The sequence below is a fragment of the Accipiter gentilis genome, chromosome 17, assembly GCF_929443795.1.
Source record: "Accipiter gentilis chromosome 17, bAccGen1.1, whole genome shotgun sequence".
Lineage (NCBI taxonomy): Eukaryota > Metazoa > Chordata > Aves > Accipitriformes > Accipitridae > Astur > Astur gentilis.
The window spans coordinates 2,817,122-2,838,057 of NC_064896.1; the positions used below are offsets into that span (position 1 = coordinate 2,817,122).

At 58.1% G+C, this 20,936-nt stretch overlaps 1 protein-coding gene across 2 annotated transcripts; it reads left to right on the plus strand.

The window, feature by feature from the left end:
• Window positions 1-242: 242 nt before the first annotated feature.
• Window positions 243-9,376, plus strand: TMEM39B (transmembrane protein 39B). 2 transcript variants are annotated; one of them, XM_049820853.1, is made up of 9 exons: window positions 243-343; window positions 2,521-2,729; window positions 4,623-4,842; window positions 5,138-5,221; window positions 5,891-6,045; window positions 6,676-7,012; window positions 7,854-8,041; window positions 8,511-8,631; window positions 9,001-9,376. In XM_049820853.1, the coding sequence occupies exons 2-9, from the start codon at window positions 2,602-2,604 to the stop codon at window positions 9,235-9,237; spliced, it is 1,470 nt and encodes a 489-aa protein (XP_049676810.1). In that variant the 5' UTR covers window positions 243-343; window positions 2,521-2,601; the 3' UTR covers window positions 9,238-9,376. The 2 variants fall into 2 exon arrangements, with proteins under 2 accessions (XP_049676810.1, XP_049676811.1); XM_049820854.1 differs by having other exon boundaries at window positions 248-402.
• Window positions 9,377-20,936: the final 11,560 nt, after the last annotated feature.

Sequence of the window (20,936 nt, forward strand, 5' to 3'; positions counted from 1 at the left end):
TTTTTTTTTTTTTTTTTTTTGGCTTTCAAAGGCGTGAGGTTTTTCTCTCGTTTCTCTTCCTGCTGCAGAGTTGCCGTTTACGGGAGGATGAAGTCGGGGGAGGTTTGTTAAAGCGGGGGGAGAGGGGGGGGGCGATGGGGGTTCCAGCCGTACCTCAAAATGCCCGAACTGCTTCGGTGCCTGCTCCGGTGGGCGGGGGCGAGGGGGGGGCGTGGCCGCGGGGAGGCGGGGCGGAGCGCACCCGGCGCCCCGCAGGAGGATTGTCCGCTGCCGGCCGCCATCGCGCCGCCGGCCCCGCCCGCCATATTGTGCCCGGCGCAGGCTGTGCGGCGGCCGGAGATGGGTGAGGGGGACCGAGTGGCGGGACGGACCCGGGACCCGGGGAGGAGGGGAGGCGGACGGGTACGGGAATTGGGAAAGGGGGGAGCGGCGACGGCGAGCCGGGAGCTGGGGGAGAGGGCCGAGCGGCGGGCGGGGCTCTGGAGAGCCCACAGCTGGCTCCGCCCCGCCGCCGCCGCTGTGAGGGGGGCGGCTCCCGGGCCGCGGCCTGGCCCGGAGCCTCCAGGGCGGCCCGGAGCTGCCCTAGATCCCCGGTCCTCCCTGCAGCCTCGGTGCGTGCTCCTGGAGTCCCCCCGCCATTAGCCCCTAATGCTCCTCTGAAGGTTTCTTGTACCCCGGTGGAGTCCTGCGAGCCTGCGGCCGTCTTGTAGCTCCCCTACAGCCCTGGCCTGCACCCCAAGGGCCTTTATAGCCCCCATCACCCCCTTACAGCCCCAGCCTGTGCCCCAGAGCCCTTACTGCTCCTCTGTAGTCCCCACTCGTGCCCCCAGATTTCCCAGTTCTCCCCTGTAGCCTCCGCCTGCGCCCCTGGAATGTTTGTGGCTCCTGCTTGCGCCTCTGTAGACCCCCACAGCCCCTGGGCTGTGCCCTCACGGCCTCCACTGCTCCTTCAGAGCCCCCATCTGAGCTCCCAGAGCCCCTACAGCCCCTGAACTGCACTCCTGTTGCTCCCAAGTGTGCCCCCCCCCAGGCTCCCCAGCTTTCTTCCCAGGCCCAACACTTTGATCCTACCTCTTTTCCCTCACAGACTCTCTTGCCATGGTGTCCTGGGCCTCAAACCTGCTGTCTTCATCTCCCCCCAAGGTCCTGTCAATCTGGTGCCGCCCCTAGCCCACATGTTCTATCCTGGGGGGGTCCCTGTGCACAGCCTCTCCTGTTCACCAGCAGTTATTCTGTGTCCCCAGGTCACAAGGGCTCTGTGTGCCATGGCACATACCAGGGTTTCCACCTTTTGCTCTGTGTCCCCCCAGTTCCCCCAGCGCTACAGCCAGCTCTGTGCCCCACTGGCCTGTGTGATGGGCACCCATCTCGGGATATCTTTGCTTTTCTGGGGTCTAGCCCCAGGCGCAGCCCCCCTGAGCCCAGTTCCTCATTGTCTGGGACTAGTACAGCAGTCTGTGTGATGGGCACCCATCTCGGGATATCTTTGCTTTTCTGGGGTCTAGCCCCAGGCGCAGCCCCCCTGAGCCCAGTTCCTCATTGTCTGGGACTAGTACAGCAGTTTGCTGGAGGACTCTGGAGCTTAGCCTAAGCTTTAAAACTTGTTTAAGAGCAGTCTCTAAGCCTTCAGCAATTTTTGTTTTACTCCAGCTAATTGCTAAGTGATGCAAACTGGAAATTAACAATCAGAAAAAGAAACGTTAAGCAATTGATATGACCTGATCCGAGTTTCTTCACAGCTCAGATTTCACTTCTAAATGGTGTATTACTACCCTGTCCTTTCTCTAAGTTGTATAGGTTCTCCTAAGGTTAAACAGGATCTAGAGAAGATTTTTAAAAACTTGGCATTATTGCTATTGTTTACACCGTGGCAAGCAAGCACTAGAAAAGCTAACTTTAGGCTAACATCCCGTTGAGCTCTGTGCCATGCAAACGTACTACCACAACAAATGCCCCAAAAATGCTAGTTATTTTTTTTCCCATCTTAAAGGAGCAAAACAAGGAAAAAGCTGGTTTGTGTGCCTTTGCAGTGTCCCTTTAAAAGAGCTGTGAACCTTTTTATTCCAGCACAAAATTGGGCAAAAGGGGATCTAGGTAACATCCCCAATTTACTGAATCCTTTGGGCAAATTGTTTAGCATCTCAGTAAGTATATTGCTCTGCCTGTAAAACAGGGATAATGCCACAGTGATGCAGATTAAATTCCTTGTAAACTGCCTTGGGTTGGGAGAGAGGCATGAAATGCTGCTTCTTGCTCCGATGGAAGCCTGCGTACTTTAGGCTTTAGACTCTCAATGCATTCACAGCACCTCAACAAGCTGCTGCATGTCCTAGGAGTGTCAGGAGCTATCAGGGGCCGCATCTATAGCCTGTGGCAAATACAGGAGTTGTAGAAAAGGGTTGAACAAAGTTGCATTATCCTCCTTTGTGCTGCAAGCTAGCAGTGCGAGTGATCGGTTCCTGTTGGTCACCAGGGGCGTGGTGAGCAGATGAGCCTTGATTATAAATCTTTTCCTTTCAGTTTTAAGGACTGAAGACATAATCACGCAGTGAACAGCAGAGAAGCCACCTGGAAGAACAGCCCTCCGCACCCTCTGTTGTTATGGCAGGGGGAAGGCGGGGCCCTAACCGTACGTCCTACTGCCGAAATCCCCTCTGTGAACCCGGGGCCGCTGGCGGCTCCGGCCATTCCACGAGTTCCTCCGTCACGGGTGTGCGCTCACGCACCAGGTACGTCTGGCTCTCCACGTCTTCCCATCTAGCCAGGCCTGCTGCTCCTCTCTGAGGCAGTTGTGAGGCCACCTGTATCTCCCCATCTGACACACTGCTGGTTTTCTTGTGGCTCAGCGATTTGTTAACTCCCGGTGTCTAGCTGAAATCCTTTTCCTATATGTGGCAGGGTCCATGCTACGTGTTGTAATTGGGATAGGTGGCTTCTAATTTGCCTGAGACTGTGAAGTGCTTTATCAGACCATGACAGACTTCTAGGAGTGTTCAAAAGCCTTTAGTGACCATTGAATGGAAAGTAAGAATAGAGACAAGTTTTTTTCCAAGGCCTGACTCTGGAGTTCAGGTTGTTGTGTCTCTTATGCCCTGAAGTTTATGTCAGGTGAGGCATTTCTGGGGTAGAGTTTAGCTAGGTCAGGTGATGTGTAGGCTGCGGGGGTTTTTTCAGGTTCTAGCCTAGCTGGTTGGTTGCATTTCTGCAACTGAGGTAGAGGGGAGGAAGAAGCGGAGCACCGACAGCAATGCGTAAGCAGGAGGTGCCTTATGAACTTTCTGCAAAGAAAATATTAGATCTGTCTTAACATACTCCCTGCTTATGGCCCTAGGCCAAGAAATTTATAGGGATACAGTTATTCAAACAAGTTATTGCAAGGCCACAGAAGGTGGAGCAATCCACCGCGTACATACTTTGCTGTGAGAGCATGCACAAAGGTTCTTATCGCAAGTAGGTAATGCAGTACAAATCCACGCCCCAGCTTACCTCCAAGTGGTTTGTCTCTGTAGCCATATCCTCTGATACCCATCACCTACGTGGCGGTCCAGGCCGAGGAGTCCCAAAGTGCTTTATGCATACGAGAGCCTTGTTGCTGCTCTTGCAAGAGCACCCTTAGGTCTCGTGTGTCTGTTCAAAGCAGAAAAGGCTTTGTGTTCACATTTAAAGCCCTTTTCTAGAGGACCAGGACAGGAACTCTTGTTCTGTGTACAGGAGCAGAGTTTATTGGTGGATTTATTAATCCTGACAGGCTGAATCGGTCTTGTCAGCTTGGGAATCTGGGGATTTCAGAGAGACAGCTCGAGTTCCTAAAGTTTTCCCCTCACACCTAGCCTTATCTTAGGCTGTCAGCCTTCTGTTTTAAGAAGCGTGGACTGATCCACCTGTGTCCACCCCTGGGCTAGAAGTCTTTCTACAGTCACACTCTTGAGACTTCTGTGGTTTCGTTTTGGGATTTTCAATAGGAGTTTGTGCTCTGTAGTTCCTTTGAAACCCACACCCAGATTCCTTTGACTGTTGTTATTTAGAGATTGCAAATCAGGAGAGATATATCTAGTATATATTAATTCCCTTCCCTTTGATTAAAAGGGTTGCTGTCTGGGATTGTGTGCGTGCTCACACAGGAATATGCACCTCTGGCTAAACTTGTTTTTCCTCCGTAGTTGAATAGAAGTTGGAGAATGAGAAAGGGCTTGTGTATAATTGCTCTGTATTTCATGTTCAAGCACTCTTAGAAATGTAAATAGCAACTCGAGGCCTAAAAGCTTCCAATTAATTAAGAGGGCCACTGGTTGCCCCTTGAATAGCAAAACACAGCCACGGCCTTTAAACCTGACTCAACACAAGGGATTTAATATCAAATGACCTGGTGCTGTAGACTGGCCTGGTTCCAAATATTGCTTTCGCTGGGCAAATTCCTGCTCACATCTGCCTGTAACATTTGTCCTAGACATCTTCGGGGTGCTGACACTTCTGGTTTGTGGCAGCCGTTGACCATGATAGTCAGCTTAGGTTTCTCAGTCAATATTAGACCACTGACTTCTACAGTCTGAGTGTGTGGGCTGGAGGACCGCGCTGTCTTTATCTCACGGAAGTGACTGCTGGCTTTTGGTTTACCTTGGTAGGAGCGGTTCAGGTACAGGCCTTTCCAGCCCACCTTTGGCAACTCAGACAGTCGTCCCCCTCCGGCACTGTAAGATCCCAGAGCTGCCTGTGGAGAGGAGTGTGCTGTTCGAACTTCAGCTCTTCTTCTGTCATCTCGTTGCTCTGTTTGTCCACTACATCAACATCTACAAAACCGTGTGGTGGTACCCACCCTCCCATCCACCTTCGCACACATCATTGGTAAGCACCAAAGGACAGCTGCTGTCGGGTGATATTCACAGACTGTCTCTTGGGTCGTTAGACAGAGTTTTCTATATATGTTTGATGCAACCTACGTGTGACTGTACAGCCCTGCAGGGTTGCTTATGTGACTCTTATCTGGCAAATTTTGGGCGCTGGCTGTCTGCTTGGCATTCTCTTTCTGATCTTGGAAGAGAGAGTCTGAGGAGAAGAAAATAACTTGGGAGATTCTCTGTTGAATGTGGGTTTCTCCTGCCTGATGGAAAGTGGAATCATTTTGTTTTTGTCACCACAGAACTTTCATCTTATCGACTTCAACGTGCTGACAGTGACAACAATCGTCCTGGCACGCCGGCTGATCGGTGCTATTGTGAAGGAGGTAAAATCCCCAAGCAGATCTCAGAACGGTTCTTTCCTCTCAGGCGAAATGTAAAACTGTGTGTCCCTTTTGCAGTTCCAAGCTCTTCTGTCCTTTTCTGAAGAAGTCTTTGCTATGTCCAAGCCAGAAACCTAGGCGTAGTTTCTAATGGGAAGAACAGAGAACAGAAATGAGCGCCTCAAACCATTGCTCATGACTCTCTCTGTCCTTCTGTGATTCTTTCTGAACTACGGTCTCAACTAGCCTGTAGTAATTCTGCTTTCTTCCTTGTGAAGAACAGTATTTGGCTCTTTTCCTGTTCTCTTAATTACCCTAGCTTTCTGCAAGGAGGAACCAGCATAAGTTTCTGCAGACTGCAGAAGCTTTCTGTGATGAGCAGGTCCAGGAGAGTGGGCTGGTCACACCAATAACTACCAGACCTTAACAAAAAGCCGAGAGCTCTCCTCACTCCAGGTTGAGGATTGAGGCGCTGGGTTTTGAAGAGTCCAGATTCCAGCCTAGAGAAGGCTTCCCCTTCCTGGTGGCAGTCAAACAGAGCCTTTCACTAGCTCTTCCTTCATGCATATGAACTTGATTTTACAGATCGAGTGCTGTACATTTACCGTTTGCTTCCTCTTGGAAGAGTGAATTAGTGTCCCCTCTGCCCAGCTCTTTCTTCTCTCCCTGCAGGCTTCACAGAGCGGCAAAGTCTCCCTGCCACGCTCTATTTTCCTGGTGATCACTCGGTTTGCTGTTCTCACTGGCACAGGCTGGAGTTTGTGTCGATCAATAATTCACCTTTTCAGAACCTACTCTTTCCTTAATCTCCTGTTCCTGTGTTACCCGTAAGTATCTTCTTCTGTCACTTGTGTGTGATTTCTAGTGTTGCTTCAGTGCAATGGGTGTTGCTCAGTTGAAATGAAGCCTGAAAGTAAATAAGCACTCGATTACCTAGTAACAGAACTTAAACTACCCTTTTCCCTCTTGCTGTGTCACATTTCTTCTTGGTGGCAGGGCATGCCTTTAACATTTACCCGTATGCCAGCTTTAATGTAAGCATTAATTATTAGATTGCTCGTGTCCTCTGAAGAGGAGTGTATGCTTTTCTCATGGTATTCGAAGAACCCATGTCTTCAGTTTACCTTCATTCTTAGGTGCCTCTGCCAGGTGGAGCAAATCAAACAGCTTCCCTGCTTCGTGTTAACTAACAAAAGGAAGCCAGTTCTATTTCCAGTCAAGTAGTGGAAATAGCTCCCTTCTCTCTGGTAGATGCAGGAGGAAGCATCTCATAAAGATCTGAGACTTCGTGCTTGTGTTTGAGATCAGATTAGTGAAGCTCTTTCCCGGAATTTATATAGGTACTAGAAGCCATTTAGGAGGGGCGTGCGATTGTAATGGTGATCTGCTGCCAGCAAAGGCATTGCACAGGGAGCTCGTAAGAAAAGTAACCACTTTTCTGCACTGTGCTGCTTCAGGTTTGGCATGTACATTCCCTTCCTTCAACTGAACTGTGACTTTCGGAAGACGGGCCTCTTCTCCCAGGTGGCCAACATTGGTCCCAGAGAGACCGGCGAGGTGAACTCCAGGAGCCGAGACTACCTGACTGTCCTAAAGGAAACCTGGAAGCAGCACACTCGACAGATGTATGGCATGGAAGCCATGCCCACTCACGCCTGCTGCCTCTCCCCAGATCTCATCCGCAATGAGGTGGAATACCTGAAAATGGACTTTAACTGGCGGATGAAAGAGGTGCTGGTGAGCTCCATGCTCAGTGCCTACTACGTGGCCTTCGTGCCTGTCTGGTTTGTGAAGGTGAGCAAGGGCCACCACTGCTCTTGAGACGCTGCTTCTCCAGGTGTGGGACTGGCTGGGGAAGATTGTGGGGAGATGGACACTGGGTTACGGAGGAGGCCTGGTTCTTGCTTGTTGCTTAACTGGAACATGGGAGAAGTCGGTCAGAGGGCTGGTCTGTGTGCACAGGTGGCTGTATCAAACCCATTTACAGAGGCCTTGGGAAAAGTAAGAAGCGCAACCATCGAGGTTTAGCTTTGCTTAAACTCCAGATAACAGAGGACAATATTGTCCTGTATTCTGACCGTTCATGAGAGTGTGCATCCATCTGTTAGGGAGCGGTGTCTTCGTTCTGCTTCCCTGTGAAGCTAGAAGGACTCCAGGCTGACCATTCCTTCGCACACTGACCTTCTGTGAGGACAGAGCTCCAGGACAAGGGGATTGACTTTAATAAGGGAGGCAGTATGAAGGAGGGTGGACTTTATTAGGATTCTTAGCTGTTTTACTTAAGTTACTAATATGTTGTACAGTGAGACATATGTCTTGTAGTAAATCTGTCAGACCTCAGGGATGAGCCCAAGTCCCCTTCTCCTGAGGGCTGAGCCCATTGTCAGCTGAGCTAGGGGAGCATCAGGAGCTATCTCCCTGGTTTTGGTGATGGGTGATGATAGCGTAAATGTTTCGAGTGGTGTGTTCGGGAGTTGTACAGCAGCCATCCTATATGGGCGCTTCTTTTTCAAGTGGGATTAATAGCTACGTGAAAAGCCCTCATTTTACCTGCCTGAGTGCTTTGTGTTTTGATGGCTTTGTTGGGTGAAGTTGTCCAAACACGTTGTCACACATTCTTCTTCTCCCCCCACAGAACACTCAGTACTATGACAAACGTTGGTCGTGTGAGCTCTTCCTTCTGGTTTCCATCAGCACATCGGTGATCCTGATGCAGTACCTCTTACCTGCACGCTACTGTGACCTGCTCCATAAAGCTGCAGCGCACCTGGGCTGCTGGCAGAAGGTCGATCCAGCTCTCTGCTCCAATGTGCTGCAGCATCAGTAAGGAACTCTCTCCTGGGGCTGGGGCTGGAGTTTTCTCTTAGCTGGCATGCCTCTTGGCCTGAACAGATGCTAGATGGGAAGCTCAGCTTTCCAGTCACCCTTCCTCCTCCTCTTGTTGCTTAAAAAAAACAAAGAGAAAGAAAAATAAAAGCAGAGCTGTCGGCTGACACACCTGACAGCTTACAGACACTATCTGTACTGTCCACTTCTGAGTGCGGCAAGCAGATCTGATTTTTGGCAAGGTGCCTGCTGCTTCTGGCCACAGGTAACTGCCGTTTGTCACTGCCGTTGTTACATGCCTCGGTGGGCCAAACTCTGCCCTCGCAAATGACGGCAGCTTCCTACTGTGGCCAACACTGCGGAAGCAGCTCGTTCATTATCCTAGCTGATGGTGGGAAGGCAGCAGGACCACCCCCCCCTTCAGCTGCAGAGGTGGAAATAAGAGCTCTCTGCTTGTTTCCTGCAGGTGGACAGAGGAGTGCATGTGGCCACAGGGAGTGTTGGTGAAACACAGCAAGAATGTGTACAAAGCTGTGGGTCATTACAACGTGGCGGTGCCCTCTGACGTCTCGCACTTCCGCTTTCACGTAAGATCACATCTCCTTTCTGGGGACGGAGGCGTAAGAGCCTCGGCAGGGTCACAGTCCTCTCCTGAACACCTCAGACTGCCTGAGCTGGCTCTGCGAGCAGGAGAGCTGCCCATGGGGTGTGCCAGGGCGGTGGAACACGCAGGGTTCCGTACAGCGTTTCACATTAGTCCCGCGTCTCCCATCGGTGCTGCCAAGAGGGTGACTCTGGCCCCTGCAAATCCTGCAGAGCCATTCACGGGTGGATGTTGTGTCTCCAGAGGGGAATCCCAGAGGAACCCTCACCAGCCTCTGCCTCACACATCCTGTCAAAAACACATCCCGAAGGGTCTGACCTTGCTCGGTGCCTTATTGTGGTCTCTCCTGCAGTTCTTTTTCAGCAAACCACTGAGAATCCTCAACATCCTGATTCTGCTGGAAGGAGCCGTCATCTTCTACCAGCTTTACTCGCTGATTTCTTCAGAGAAGTGGCACCAGACTATCTCGCTGGCTCTGATCCTCTTCAGTAATTACTACGCCTTCTTCAAGCTGCTGCGTGACCGTCTGGTGCTGGGCAAAGCCTACTCATATTCTGCCAGCAGAGACTCAGAGCAGAAGTTAAATTAAAACAATTGCACTGATGCTCAGCTTATTACAAAACAAACAAAACAACAAACCCTCAGAGCTTTGTATTTTTGTTACCACTGCTTTTTTTCTTTGATAACTGATGTAATTAAAAGGAAAAAACATATTTTTTTACTCCCAACAGTTGTTTGTGTGTTTGTTGTCTGGTAAAATCCCCCGAGAAGGCCTCCTCCTGCTTGTATTTGAGAGGAGTGATTTATTAACGACGGTGCTTAGTTTTGAGAGGTGCAAACACTGCTGCTTCTGCTGCAGTCGGAGCTCCGGCTGGGCACTGAGTGGGAAGATGAGAACTACAGGTATGTTAGAGCTCACGACTTCCAGTCTGGGTTCCTTTATAAGGGGGTGAGCCCTGATCCCATCCTTTCCGGGGAACTGCGAAGGACGTCCCGCAGCACCCGCTGATGCTCTGTGGCTGGCGGGGAGGGCTGCATTTTTTCACTGTAATGATTTTTAAATTCCTGTGCCGGAATTGCTGCAACCCCTCGCTTGCAGCCCACGCAGGTGATGGTTTGAGGTCGTGAAGGGATGGGGTGGGGGGGGACAGCCATGGTGGGGAGCTCCAGCTGCTCCCACTTTGCCTTTCCATGAGTGGGTTGGGTGTTCCCCCCCCCCACATTGCCGCCTCTCCAGCCCAACCTGCCCGTCAGGTCTGCTCAGGGAGGATGAGCAGGGTGACATCACCCGGGCGAGGAGGAAGAAGAGGAGGAGGAGGAGGAGGAGGAGGAGGAAGAGGAAGGGCCGCAGCTCAGCACCCGGCTGACTCGGGGCTGGGGACCCCCGCTGCCCGTGGGGACACCGGCCGTGCCCGCCGCTATGACCGGGTCCAGGTTCGGCCGCCCCCTGCCCTTGATGGGGCTCCCCGCCGGTACCGGTACCGGATTCGGTCTTTGTTCTGTTGCGGCCACCGCCGCCGCCAGGGGGCGCCCGGAGCGCGCGCGGTCCCGCTCCCGGTTGCTCGGTACCGGTGCAGCCCCGGCGCGTGCCGGCCTACGGGACCTCTATTCCCTTCCCCACCCCGGGGTGATTATTGCCAATGAAACCGGAGATCAAACACCCGACCGGACCGGGAGCTGGGGTGGGGACACCGACAGGACCGAAAATCCCTGCAGCCCTCCGGGTCGGCAGCAGCATCGTCCCGGTGCACCGGGAAGCGGGGGGGGGACGACACACGGACACACACATAGGATTCCATACCCGGACACGGCACCGAGGTGACCCCGGACACGGCACGGGGGTCTCGGTGCCCGGCAGAATCACACAGTCAGCGCCAAGAGTCCGTCTCGCGTATCCGTGTCCGTCCCCCCTCCCCAAAATGTCACGGTGGGGCCAAAGGCCACCGGGAGCAAAGCCCCCACTCGCCGGTTTGTTATCAACCCCTGCGTGTCAGCAGGGCGAAGGGCACGGTGAGGAAGAGGAAGGAGAACCTGGGGGTGGGGGGGGACCCCTGCGGGACTGTCCAACCCCCCCCCCCCCCACGCAGTCGTCCCCCCCCACCCGTGACAGCACCGGACGGGGACGGAGACTCCCACCTGCACACGGGGAAGGGCAGAGGTGCTTTGCTGGCGTGGGAAACCTGCACGAAACTCCCCCCCACCACCCCAAGGACCCCCCCGGCTGGTCCTGGGTGGTTGGGGGGGAGATGGAGAGACCCCCCCCCCAGCCTGTCCCCTGGTTCTCCTATTGCCCCAGCCAGGGCCAGATCCAGTTTCTGGATGGGATTGCTAACTGGGATGGGGGGGGGGGGGGGGGAGAGGGGAACGGGATGGGGGGGTGATGTCGGGGCGCCGTGGGCGGGTGTGCCTGTGCCCGGGCCCCCTCCTCACCGCGGCGGGAGGAAACAGTCGTGTCCAGCCTTTCCCGAGGATGAGGATTTCCTTCCTCCCATTGAATGGGGACCCTGAGGTTAGCACGCAGCCACGGGGTGCTCGGCCCACGAAACGGGGAGGGGAAGGGGGTGCCTGGCTGGGAGGTGGGGGGAGCAGAGACACCCTCCAACCCCCCCCCCCCCCCCCCCGACCCACAGCTCCTGCCAGGACCCCCCCACTTTCCTCCCCCTGCCCGGCCGGGCCCAGTGCCGGCGCACAGAGGAGGAGGGAGCCGGCTTTGTACTGGGCTCAAGATGGAGACTTGGAGCTGGAGACTGGAGATTTCCTTCTCTCCTTCCACCCCTCCCTTTGCCTAGCGTGAGCACCCTGCTGAGATTTTGGGGGGGCAAGAGGAAGCCAGGCTGAGCGGGCAGCCCTGGGGTGACGAAGCCCATCCCCTTGCGGAGTAGCCCGACTGGGCCTGGCCCAGCTGCAGCCACCCTGGCTGCAATTTTTGGGCTCCCAGTCATGCCCGGGAGGGCTTAGAGGTTCCTCCGGGTCCAGCAATTTGGGCAGAGCCTCCCAGCCCCGAAGGGTGCCTGCACCCCCTCCTTCTTTGCAGGGACATGGCCCAGACATGGAGGTTACTGGATTCCCAGAAAAGACTCTTCCTGCAACTGGGAAGGGCTGTCTTGGGAAGCAGGGGATGCTTCCCAGTTCCCTTGAATCAGCTGACAGCACAGGGGCTTTCCCAGGGGCCCCAGAGGGGTTGATGACCCAGGGGACATCCCGGGTGGGAATTCCCCTGGGAGCAGCCGGATAGTCCTTGGAGGTGGTTTCACTGGGGACCCAGCTGCTTTGGTGACCCCAGGGGTCCCGGACAACCCAAAGGGTGCCCGGCCCGCGGGCAGCGCTGCATCCCGGGGGTCCCAGCCTGGCCGGGCTCCATCTGCCGCCCTCCTCGCACCCGCTAATCCCAGGATTAGCAGCCAGATGCCAGGCGCAGGTTTGCTGCAGGTAACGAGTATCCCTCGGGGAGGAGGTTACGGACATCAAAGTGCCGGCAATTATGGCTAATCCCACACCTGCGCCTAACGAGCTCGGCAGTCATCCTGCCTGTGCCAAGCGGGACCGGGCAGCTGCCAGGGAGAAGCCGGCTGGCATTGCGGTGGGATCCCCGAGCCAGGAGGGCAGCGGGTGCTGGGGACCCATCCGAGGGTACCCCCAAGCATGGGACCCCAGAATAATGGCCGTGTTGGTGGGTCACGGAGCAAAAAGCCAGGCAGAAACACCCTCCATGGGGCTCAGCACTGCTGGGGGCATGACTGAGCCCTCCCTTGCGCAGACCCAAAATGGGGCACGTGCGCAGGGGATAAGCTTCAGCGTCCCCCTGCCTACCGGGAATCCCGTCACTGCTTCCCAGCGGATGCAGCTGATGGGAAGTGGCTGTTTTCCCCGAAAAGCCCATCGTGACATTCCTGGGAGGCCACATGTGCTGCTCACATCCCAGGACCTCCATCCCAGCTCGTTCCCAGCTGGTCCCACCCCAGCTCAGTACAGATGGAGGACGGACGCTGCAAGCACGGGGGTTGCCGGCAGCCCCCGACCCACAAACCTGCCCCACGCGGGCACCCCGCCGAGCTTCTGCCCCCAGTGTGGTGGGGGGGACAGGAACAGCCGGCACAGGTTTCACACTTGAGCCTGCAAAAATGCCCGTTTTCTCCCCCCGATGCAGTAGGCAAAGCCGCTGCCACCTTCCAGCGGCAACGCAGAGGTGGTGTTGGTGCCCCTCAGGACCCTGATAGGGGGGTCACAGGGGGGGTCCCAGGTTGCTGGGTGAGCCCTGCAGCAGCAAGACCCCATCGGGAGCACCGACTCCCCCCCCCAGCTCCTCCTCATCCCCCTGAAAACAACAGCCTGTCCCTGGTTGACGCACTGCCAAATCCAGCATCCAGCAGCTGCTGATGTGGGGACTGGGGCAGGGGAGTCGGGGGGGGGGACGACAGGAGCGCCCCACGAAGCCGATGGTCCCCAGTCTAGGCATGCGATGCATGCGGGTAATCCCAGCTGGGCCATGTCATCCTTTATCTGGAGGCCGGTAGCTTTAATTCATCCTTAATAATCATTTATGCCATTAATAAAGCCAAATCCCTAAAGTAGCTAATTAAGGGTTCGTTCACCCGCTGCCGTCTCACACCGGGGCAGGTTTTGTGTCAGATCAAGAGGAGGAAAAAAAAAGAATCACAGGGAGGGTGGTGGGAGCATCCTCCCAGTGCCCGTCCTGCCAGCATCCCTGCTCCCCCGGGATGGGGTCTGGGGGCCAGGGACCCCCGAGCAGCACCCCAGGCCCCGCTGTCCCCCAGACCCAGAGCCATGGGGGTCTCTGTGGGGCCTGGGCACCCAAATCCAGGAGATGCTGAGCCAAGACGAGCTGAGCCGGCTACCGCTGCCCCCACCGCTGCCTGACCTTGCCCGGGGCTCACCTGGCCAAAACCGGGGCAGGACACGGCCCACGAGGCCCGGTCCCGAGACCTGCCGTAATTGGCAGCCCTGAATTAGCATATGCACATCCTCGTTAGCAATTACACACACACACACACGCGCCCTCATTTTCTTATCTGAACAAGTCTACGGTGGGGACCCAAGGAGACAGGGTGAGCAAACATGGGGCTGCGCGCCCAGCCTCTCCCGGTCCTCTGCTCATCACCCGAGACCGCTAAACTCATTACACTTGTGCAACGGAGCAGAGACAACACCTCCGGCACCCCCCAGCCCCGCCGTACTGCTGTTTGGTCCCGGGTGGGGGCAGGCAGCAGCCCCCACGGGGAGCAGATGGCGACTACACTGCACGGAGCAGCGTGGGGGCCAGATGGACCGCAGGGGAGCAGAACCGTCCCGTCGTCGTTGTCCCCCCCCCTCCATTTCCCCTGCCATTTTACCCAACCAGCTCTAACAGCAGCTATAAATATTTAACAGCTTCAGCCTCTGCTCCGCTGCTGAACCGACAGCCGGAGGGACGGCAGCTCCCACCGCTCCAGCCCACTTTGCACCGCACTGGGGGGGTCACTGGGCTGAGACCCCCCCGCCACGTGGGCACGGCTAAGGGCACATCCCCTCCCTGCAGCATCGCTAAATAACCCCAGCAAGCCGGGATGAAAACACTTGAGGACTGAAATGTGGTGAATGAAGACTTCGGAGGGTGCCGGGACATTTCCCAAAGATGGGAATGAGGGGGATGCAGGCAGAGAGCCGGGCAGGTCACCCACCCTCCTGGGTGGGTGTCAGGCTCTGCGGTGGCCCCAGCCCGGGCACTGTGCTGGCTGAGCACCCCTGAGCCCTCCTGGAGGTCCAAGGGGCCATAAATACCCCCCAAACCACCCCTACACCCCCAAGGGACTGGGTGCCTCGATCAGACCCCAGCCAAGAGACCCGTGGGCAGCAGCACCGCCTCACCGGCCACCGCAGGGGGGGGTCCCGGGGGTCCTGTCCCCGGCACAGACACGCCAGTTTGTGTCCCCGGCCGACAGCGGTGCAAAGCCGGTTGCAGGATCTCCCACGCTGCGGCAGGAGGCTGCAAGTCCCGGCGTGCGGCTGCCGCGCGGGCACGCCACGGCCTGCAACCCCCCAAGGGCGGCAAAGAGGCATTTGCAGCCGAAGTCTCACCCGGGAAAGGCCCTTTCCCGGCATCGAGGGAAGTTTCGGTCCCACCGCAGGCACGGCCGGTGCCCATTCTCGCGGTGCCCAGGCACAGCCTCGGTACCCCCGTGGGATACACGTTGCATCAGGGCAGTCCCTTGCCGGATCGGGCTTCCTCCCACCGCCACCACCACCGTGGCCCCGAGCTTTTCCGCTGTTTTTCCGCCAACCCCGGGGCCGCCGGCTGCCTTCCTGCTCCATCCCGCGCTGCCGCCCCGTTTCCTGCCCGCTGGGGCTGCCGAAGCCGCTCAGCCTCCTCCCCGGCCCCACATCCATCCCACGCACATCCCCGCTTCCATGCACCGAGCGTTCCCAGTTTCCCCCGCCGTGCCGGCACCGTTCATCTTCCCTATTCCTCTTTCCCGATCCTCGGATGGGGGGACCTGGCCCTGTGTCCCCAACAGCTCCCCCGGGGACCCTGTGCCCTCCTTGGGGGTTTCTGCGTGGGACCTGGCCCCCATGGTGCTGCCGGAGCGACCCGGCTCAGTTGGGGGATTTCAGGGGGTCTGCGTTTCACCAGCCGTTTTCTTCCAGCTCAGCGATAAAGGTATCGAACGCAGCAAGTCTCCCCCAGGGAGCGGCAATTCCCCGATTGCAATCACTTTTGGGGATCTACCGCTGACCTAGTTTTTAATCCACTGCGCCGGGGCGGCAGGGATTGCACACAGGGCTGCCTTCGGCCGGTGGGAACGAGCAAGAGCTTTCCAGGAATATCGATCTCCCCCCCTCCACACCCAGTGCAAAGCCCCCCTCCTTGTTTTTGGGAGACAAGGGTGCCGGTCCCAGCTCTGTGCTGCGCTGCTGCTGAGGTCAGGCTCTTCCCACGCTGAGCCCAAGGGTCTCCCCAAAACCGGTCGGGCGTGCGGAACCGTGACTTAGCCCCGAGTCAGCCGGTGGGGAACGACATGCACCGGCAGGCCCCGGGGTGGCGGGTGCCGGCGGAGGGCACGGGGTGCGGCGGCAGGATGAGACCTGTACGGGGGCCCCCCGCTTCCCAGGCAGCCATGCCAGAGCCCTTAGCAAACAGGGAAGCAAAAAAATTTCCTTTTCCTTCTTCCTTGCAGAACTGCAGAGCTGGGGTGACCTGCCTCTAAAGCAGCCCCCCCCCCCGCCCCGCCCCGGTCACCCCAGAGGGTGAGGACTGGGAAGGGTTTTTAATCTCCATTCTCAGCTGACGCAAGGTTTGCTTATCGCTGCTGCTCCCCAGGGCCAGTGACACTGGCGGTGTCACCTCCCCTTCCAGATTCAACCCTCCCTGCAGGGATGGAGCAGGGATGATGCCACCCTCCCTCGGCGGTCCTTACATACATTTCACCCCCTCCCCAGCATCACTCACTGCCCCACGGCTTCTTGGCCAAGACCATCAGGATTTTCTCCCCCAGACCCCGGGGCGGCTGGGGGGGCCGGGGTGGGGGGTTCACTGCATGCTGGGCCTTGGAAGCAGGCTGTTACCAGCCCTCTGCGCCAGCCAGGAATAAGTGGATTAGGAACCAATCTCATTATCGCTGCTAGCAGCCTTGGCAAGGGCCGTGGGATGGGGACAGGGATGGGGACAGGGTTGGGGATAGTCCCGGGGGGGGGGGATCAGGGGTGGCCGGTGCCTGGCGCGGGGCAGAATGTGGCCACGGTGCTTCAACAGCAAGAGCTCGGCTGCCTGCTGTTCCCAGTGGTGCGGCATCCGGGCTCTAATGAGCTGGGACGGTTAATTAGTCAGTGTCAATTTATGTTAATTAGTCGGAGGAGCGGAGAGACTGATTCCTCTGCCACCTGGCTGGCACCGGGATGCGCAGAGCCTGGCTGGGGCGGCACGTGCGTGTGCATGGGTGTACGTGTGTGTGTGTGTGTGTGTGTGCGTGCACATGTGTGCACATCTGGGGGCGTGCACAGATGTGTCTGTGTGTGTGTGTGTGTGCATGTGCACAGCCCCCCCCATGCACCCAAGCACCCGCACACACGCACCCACCAACACATGCACCCGTGAACATCCACATGCTCATGCAGCCATGCACCCGCGCAGCCATACACACGTGCATACGCGGCTCCGGAAAGCCGAGCTCACACCAACGCCACAGCTCTGGGTGCTGCCGTTTGGGTGGCCCCGAGCAAATAAGGTAGGTGACAAGGGACGGGGCAGCCACGTCCCCGGTGCAGGACAGGGTGTCACGGTCCCACGAGCAGCGTGGGACAAGCGATGCAAAGCTTCCTGCGAGTGATTCATGGTCTTCCTCGAATTTTTGCTGCCGTACGAGCAAGGGCTGAGACCCCAGAGGAAGCCGCAGGGATTTCCAAAAGGGCTCAGAAAAACTCCCCCCCCTGCCCCCGCCGCCCGCTGTGATTTCCTCCCTCCGTTTGGGTCGAAACGCAGCCGCTCTGGGGGCGAAGGACCCGTGTGGGCAACTACACGCGGCAGCAAGGCTGGGAAGCTCCCAGCTCTGCTGCAAGGAGGGAAGAGGATGGGAAAACGTGCCGGTGTCGGATCCAGCTGGGGAGCGAGCCCCTCTCTGGGGCTGGGGCTGAAGCTGCTCTGTCTCACGCCGCACCACGGTTTATTCAGTCCAGGCTAACAAGCGTCGCAGCTTGGGCTGCTGTTAGCTTCTGGGGTTTGTTTCTTCTTCTTAAACCAGGATTGCAACCACAAAAAAAAAAAAAAAAAAAAAAAAAAAAGGCAAAAACCTTAATCCTGCAAATCCTCTGCTGCTCATGCCGAAGGCTTCAGTGTGTGGCATGGGCTGGATGTGCCCGTCCCCCCCAGGGTGCCCACGATGGGATGCTGGGGTCGGATGCTACCGCAGGGCTGCTCGGGGCTGCCCAGCTCAAGCCCAGAGCAGCTAAAAATACCCCCCCCCCCCGCCGTTTCTTTACCACACCAGCCAAGGTGTTGCAGCCACCAAATCAGCTATGCAAACCAGACCAAAATTAAATCAGCTGCATGCAAGAGAGAAAGCCGTTAACCCTTGCCGGGGCGGCACGGATGCATCCCTCCGTGGGCACCGGCACTGCCATGGCAGTGAGGGCCGTGCCGGTGCCAGGAATGCGCGGCACCCACCGGGGCCGAAGCCTCACCGGGACGGTGGGCTGCCACCAAGCCCAGGGAACGGTGGCTGTGGTCCGATGGTGGGGCTGAGCCGCCGTCTCCCCCCACCCCAGCTCCCCCAGCTCCCAGCCATCTGGCCGGGGCGTATTAAAAGCATGAAGAAGCTGGAGAGAAATGAGGTCAGGGCTGTGATGGCAGCCAGGGGACGGGGCGAGCCTGCACCCTCCTCGCCTTCTCCAGCAGCAGGACCCCTCGTGTCTCCAGCGGGACCCGATTGTGGCACCAGCCGGAGCAGGGACGGCTCTTTGGGATACCCTTGGACCCCCGCAACGGGAACCCAAAGCAAGCCCCAGCCCTGACCATGGCAGCTGGCTCCCCGGCACAGAGGGGGGACGTGCTGGGTGGACTGGGGTGTTACCACAGCCCGGCAGCACCGGCAGAGCTCAGCAGAAGACCTGCACCGTGCCTGAGCGCCTGCCGGGAAATCTGCCCGTGCCACGGGCATGCAGCCCCTCGCCGGGGCTGGGGACGCGCAGGGCATCAAACAGCACCAGGAAAGGGAGAGCAGAGCCCCCCCCACCCCCCCGCTGTCGATACCCCGAAATCTGGGCAGCGTGTGCGGCGTGCAGCCCCGGGCTCCCCCACCGCTGCTGCCTGACCCCGGGTGCGTGGGTGCAGTGCCAAAAAACCTGCTTCCCCCCCCCCCCCCCGTCCCTGCGCCGGTGTGTGAGCGTGAGCATGCGTGTGCGAGTCCCCGTAGGCAGCTGCCTGCATTTCATGCATTTTTAAGAAGAACAAGGTTAGTGGGTCACTCCAGCGCCGGAGGCTTTTCTCCAGCTGAGCTGCTTTGCTGCCAAACCCATCCAGGCTGGTGGCTGCCTGCACCGTGACGGCGAGGGGGCTGGGGCAGGCAGCGGTGCAGGCAGGCAGGCAGCAGCCCAGCCCGGCGTCGTGGCAGCGAGGTGTTGCAGCTCCTTGGGGCTGCAATGGCCCTTTCTGTCCCCCGCCAGCTCCGGGCACCGTTCACCCCCAGAGGCACCCGAGAAGCTGGCAGGAGTGGGATGCAGCCAGAGCGGTCCTTGTCCTGCTGCCAGCAGGCAGGGAGCAGGCAGGGAGCAGGCAGGGAGCGGGCATGCATGCTGGGGGGGAGGACTGCAGCCCCCCAATAGGGCTGCCAGATGTTGCGCATCCAGCACCCTGAGCCACGGGACCTTGGCAGGGTGCAGCGGTGGCGGCGGAGAGGAAAAACCACCGCGGTTAAAAGTTAACGTGAAGACAAAGCAGAGCCGGGACGGCAACGCCAGCGCGGCCGCACCAATGCAAACAGCCCCGGCTTTATGGCAGCCCAGCCCTGATAAAGGGGTGAGCGGCTCCGTCCCCACCCTGCCCAGCTTTTCCCTGTGGCGTTGCTCCCCTTTTCTTGGCACCGTCACCCCAGGGAGAGCCCGTGCGTCCGTGCAGCCTCACCAGTGCCCGTTTCCACGCTTGCACACGTGCGTGCAAAGCAGCACGCACGTGTGCCGGCGCGCCCTGGACTGGGATTTGTGCCAGCATCGCCGCTGGGAATGAGGTGAAGCCAAACCTGGGGTGAACCCAGACCTGGGGTGAAACCAAGCGGTGGGGTGCAACGGCAGCGATGCAGCGCCGCGTCACCGCGCAGCCCCCTCCCCGGCATCCCGCCGTCGTGCAGCCGTTGTCATGGCTACGGCCATGCAAGTCTGGGCGAAATGCATCTGCCGCTGCAGCCTGCTGAGCCGTGGGGGTGGGGAGGGCATCGATGCTCCGTGTTGCTGCCGTCAGTCGGACCAACACCACCAGCCCCCCTACCCAACAGGTCCCCATCAAACCCATAATGGGCTGCCGTCCCCTCCCGGGACCTTTGCCGAGAGCGGGGTGTGCATGGTGGGGGGTGCCGGTCCCCCTTGCAGTGGGATGGGGTACATCATGGTGAAAGCCCACCACGCTCCCCCGACCTTGAAAGCCGTGCGAGAGATTTGCCAGCGTTGGGCGAGCCCGGGGAGGGGGTTTCAGAGAGCGGTGCCTGCCTCCAACCAGTGCAAAACCCCATGTGTCATCCCCCCCAGCGCATCCCACCAGCTTCCAGGGAGGCAGAGAGCCAAACCGGCACAGCTGGGATGCCTGGGATGCAAAGTGCTCCCCAATAAGCTTAGCACCAGGCTGGGGCACGGAGCAGCCCCCTTGGAGCCCATCACCAGGGTCTCTGGGCTCTGCCAGCCCTCGGGCTCCTGCCCACGGCCGTGGTGGCCCTGGGAACTCTTTCGGTTTTGCTTTGAGTCAGAGGGGAATTTTGTTCCTGGCAATTAAGCAATCCAGTCTGGGGACAGCAGGGGATAAGGGAAGGAGGGGATTTCTGATGGAAAGTTGCAGACAATCCCAGCGCTGCCATCATTCCCCCGCCGAGCTCCCCCCTGGCAGCCCACCGCGGCACGGACTGAGCTCCTGCCCCATCCCACCTGTGTGGGATTTTGGGGAGAGGGTTTCCCTGGTACCCCAGGATTTACCAGGGGCAACAGGTATCCCCGGCTGCCCGGTCCCAGTAAATCAGCCGGGATCTTCTGGTAGAGGGAGCAGCAGGTTCCTAATAAGGCTTTAAAGTTAATAGTCCGTTAAGAGGGGGGGGGCTGGAGGTTTGCATCTCCCAGGACTGTTTTTCCAGGCTGTTTGGGTACCAGAAGATAACACACCCCCCCTCCCAGCTCCCACATCCCCCCCCCCCGGCACCCAGCACTCCCCATCCCTCCAGCCCTTCATCCAGGCAGACAGAAGCCATGCCTGGCCTGGGTGTCCCTGAGTCTTTCCTGCTGCCCGTCCGTCCATCCCGGTCCCTTCCCCCACGGCCGTCCTCCGCACACACTGGCCTCTCTCTGCCTGGGCCCGTCAGATGTTGCTCAAAAGGAACAATGCGACGTATTGTCTCTCCCTGCTCGCAGGCTTCAAAACCCAGCAGCGCAACAAAAAGACACATTGACTTGCAGGGAGAAAGAGGCCCATACATCCCCAGCTCCTCGCCGGGGGAGGGACCGCTGCCCCAAAGCATCCCAGCGCCGCTTTCCTGTCCTGGGTCCGGCAGCGCCGGCTGCCCCCCGATGCGGTTCGGCTGACTGCCACCGGCCCCAGGGATTTGG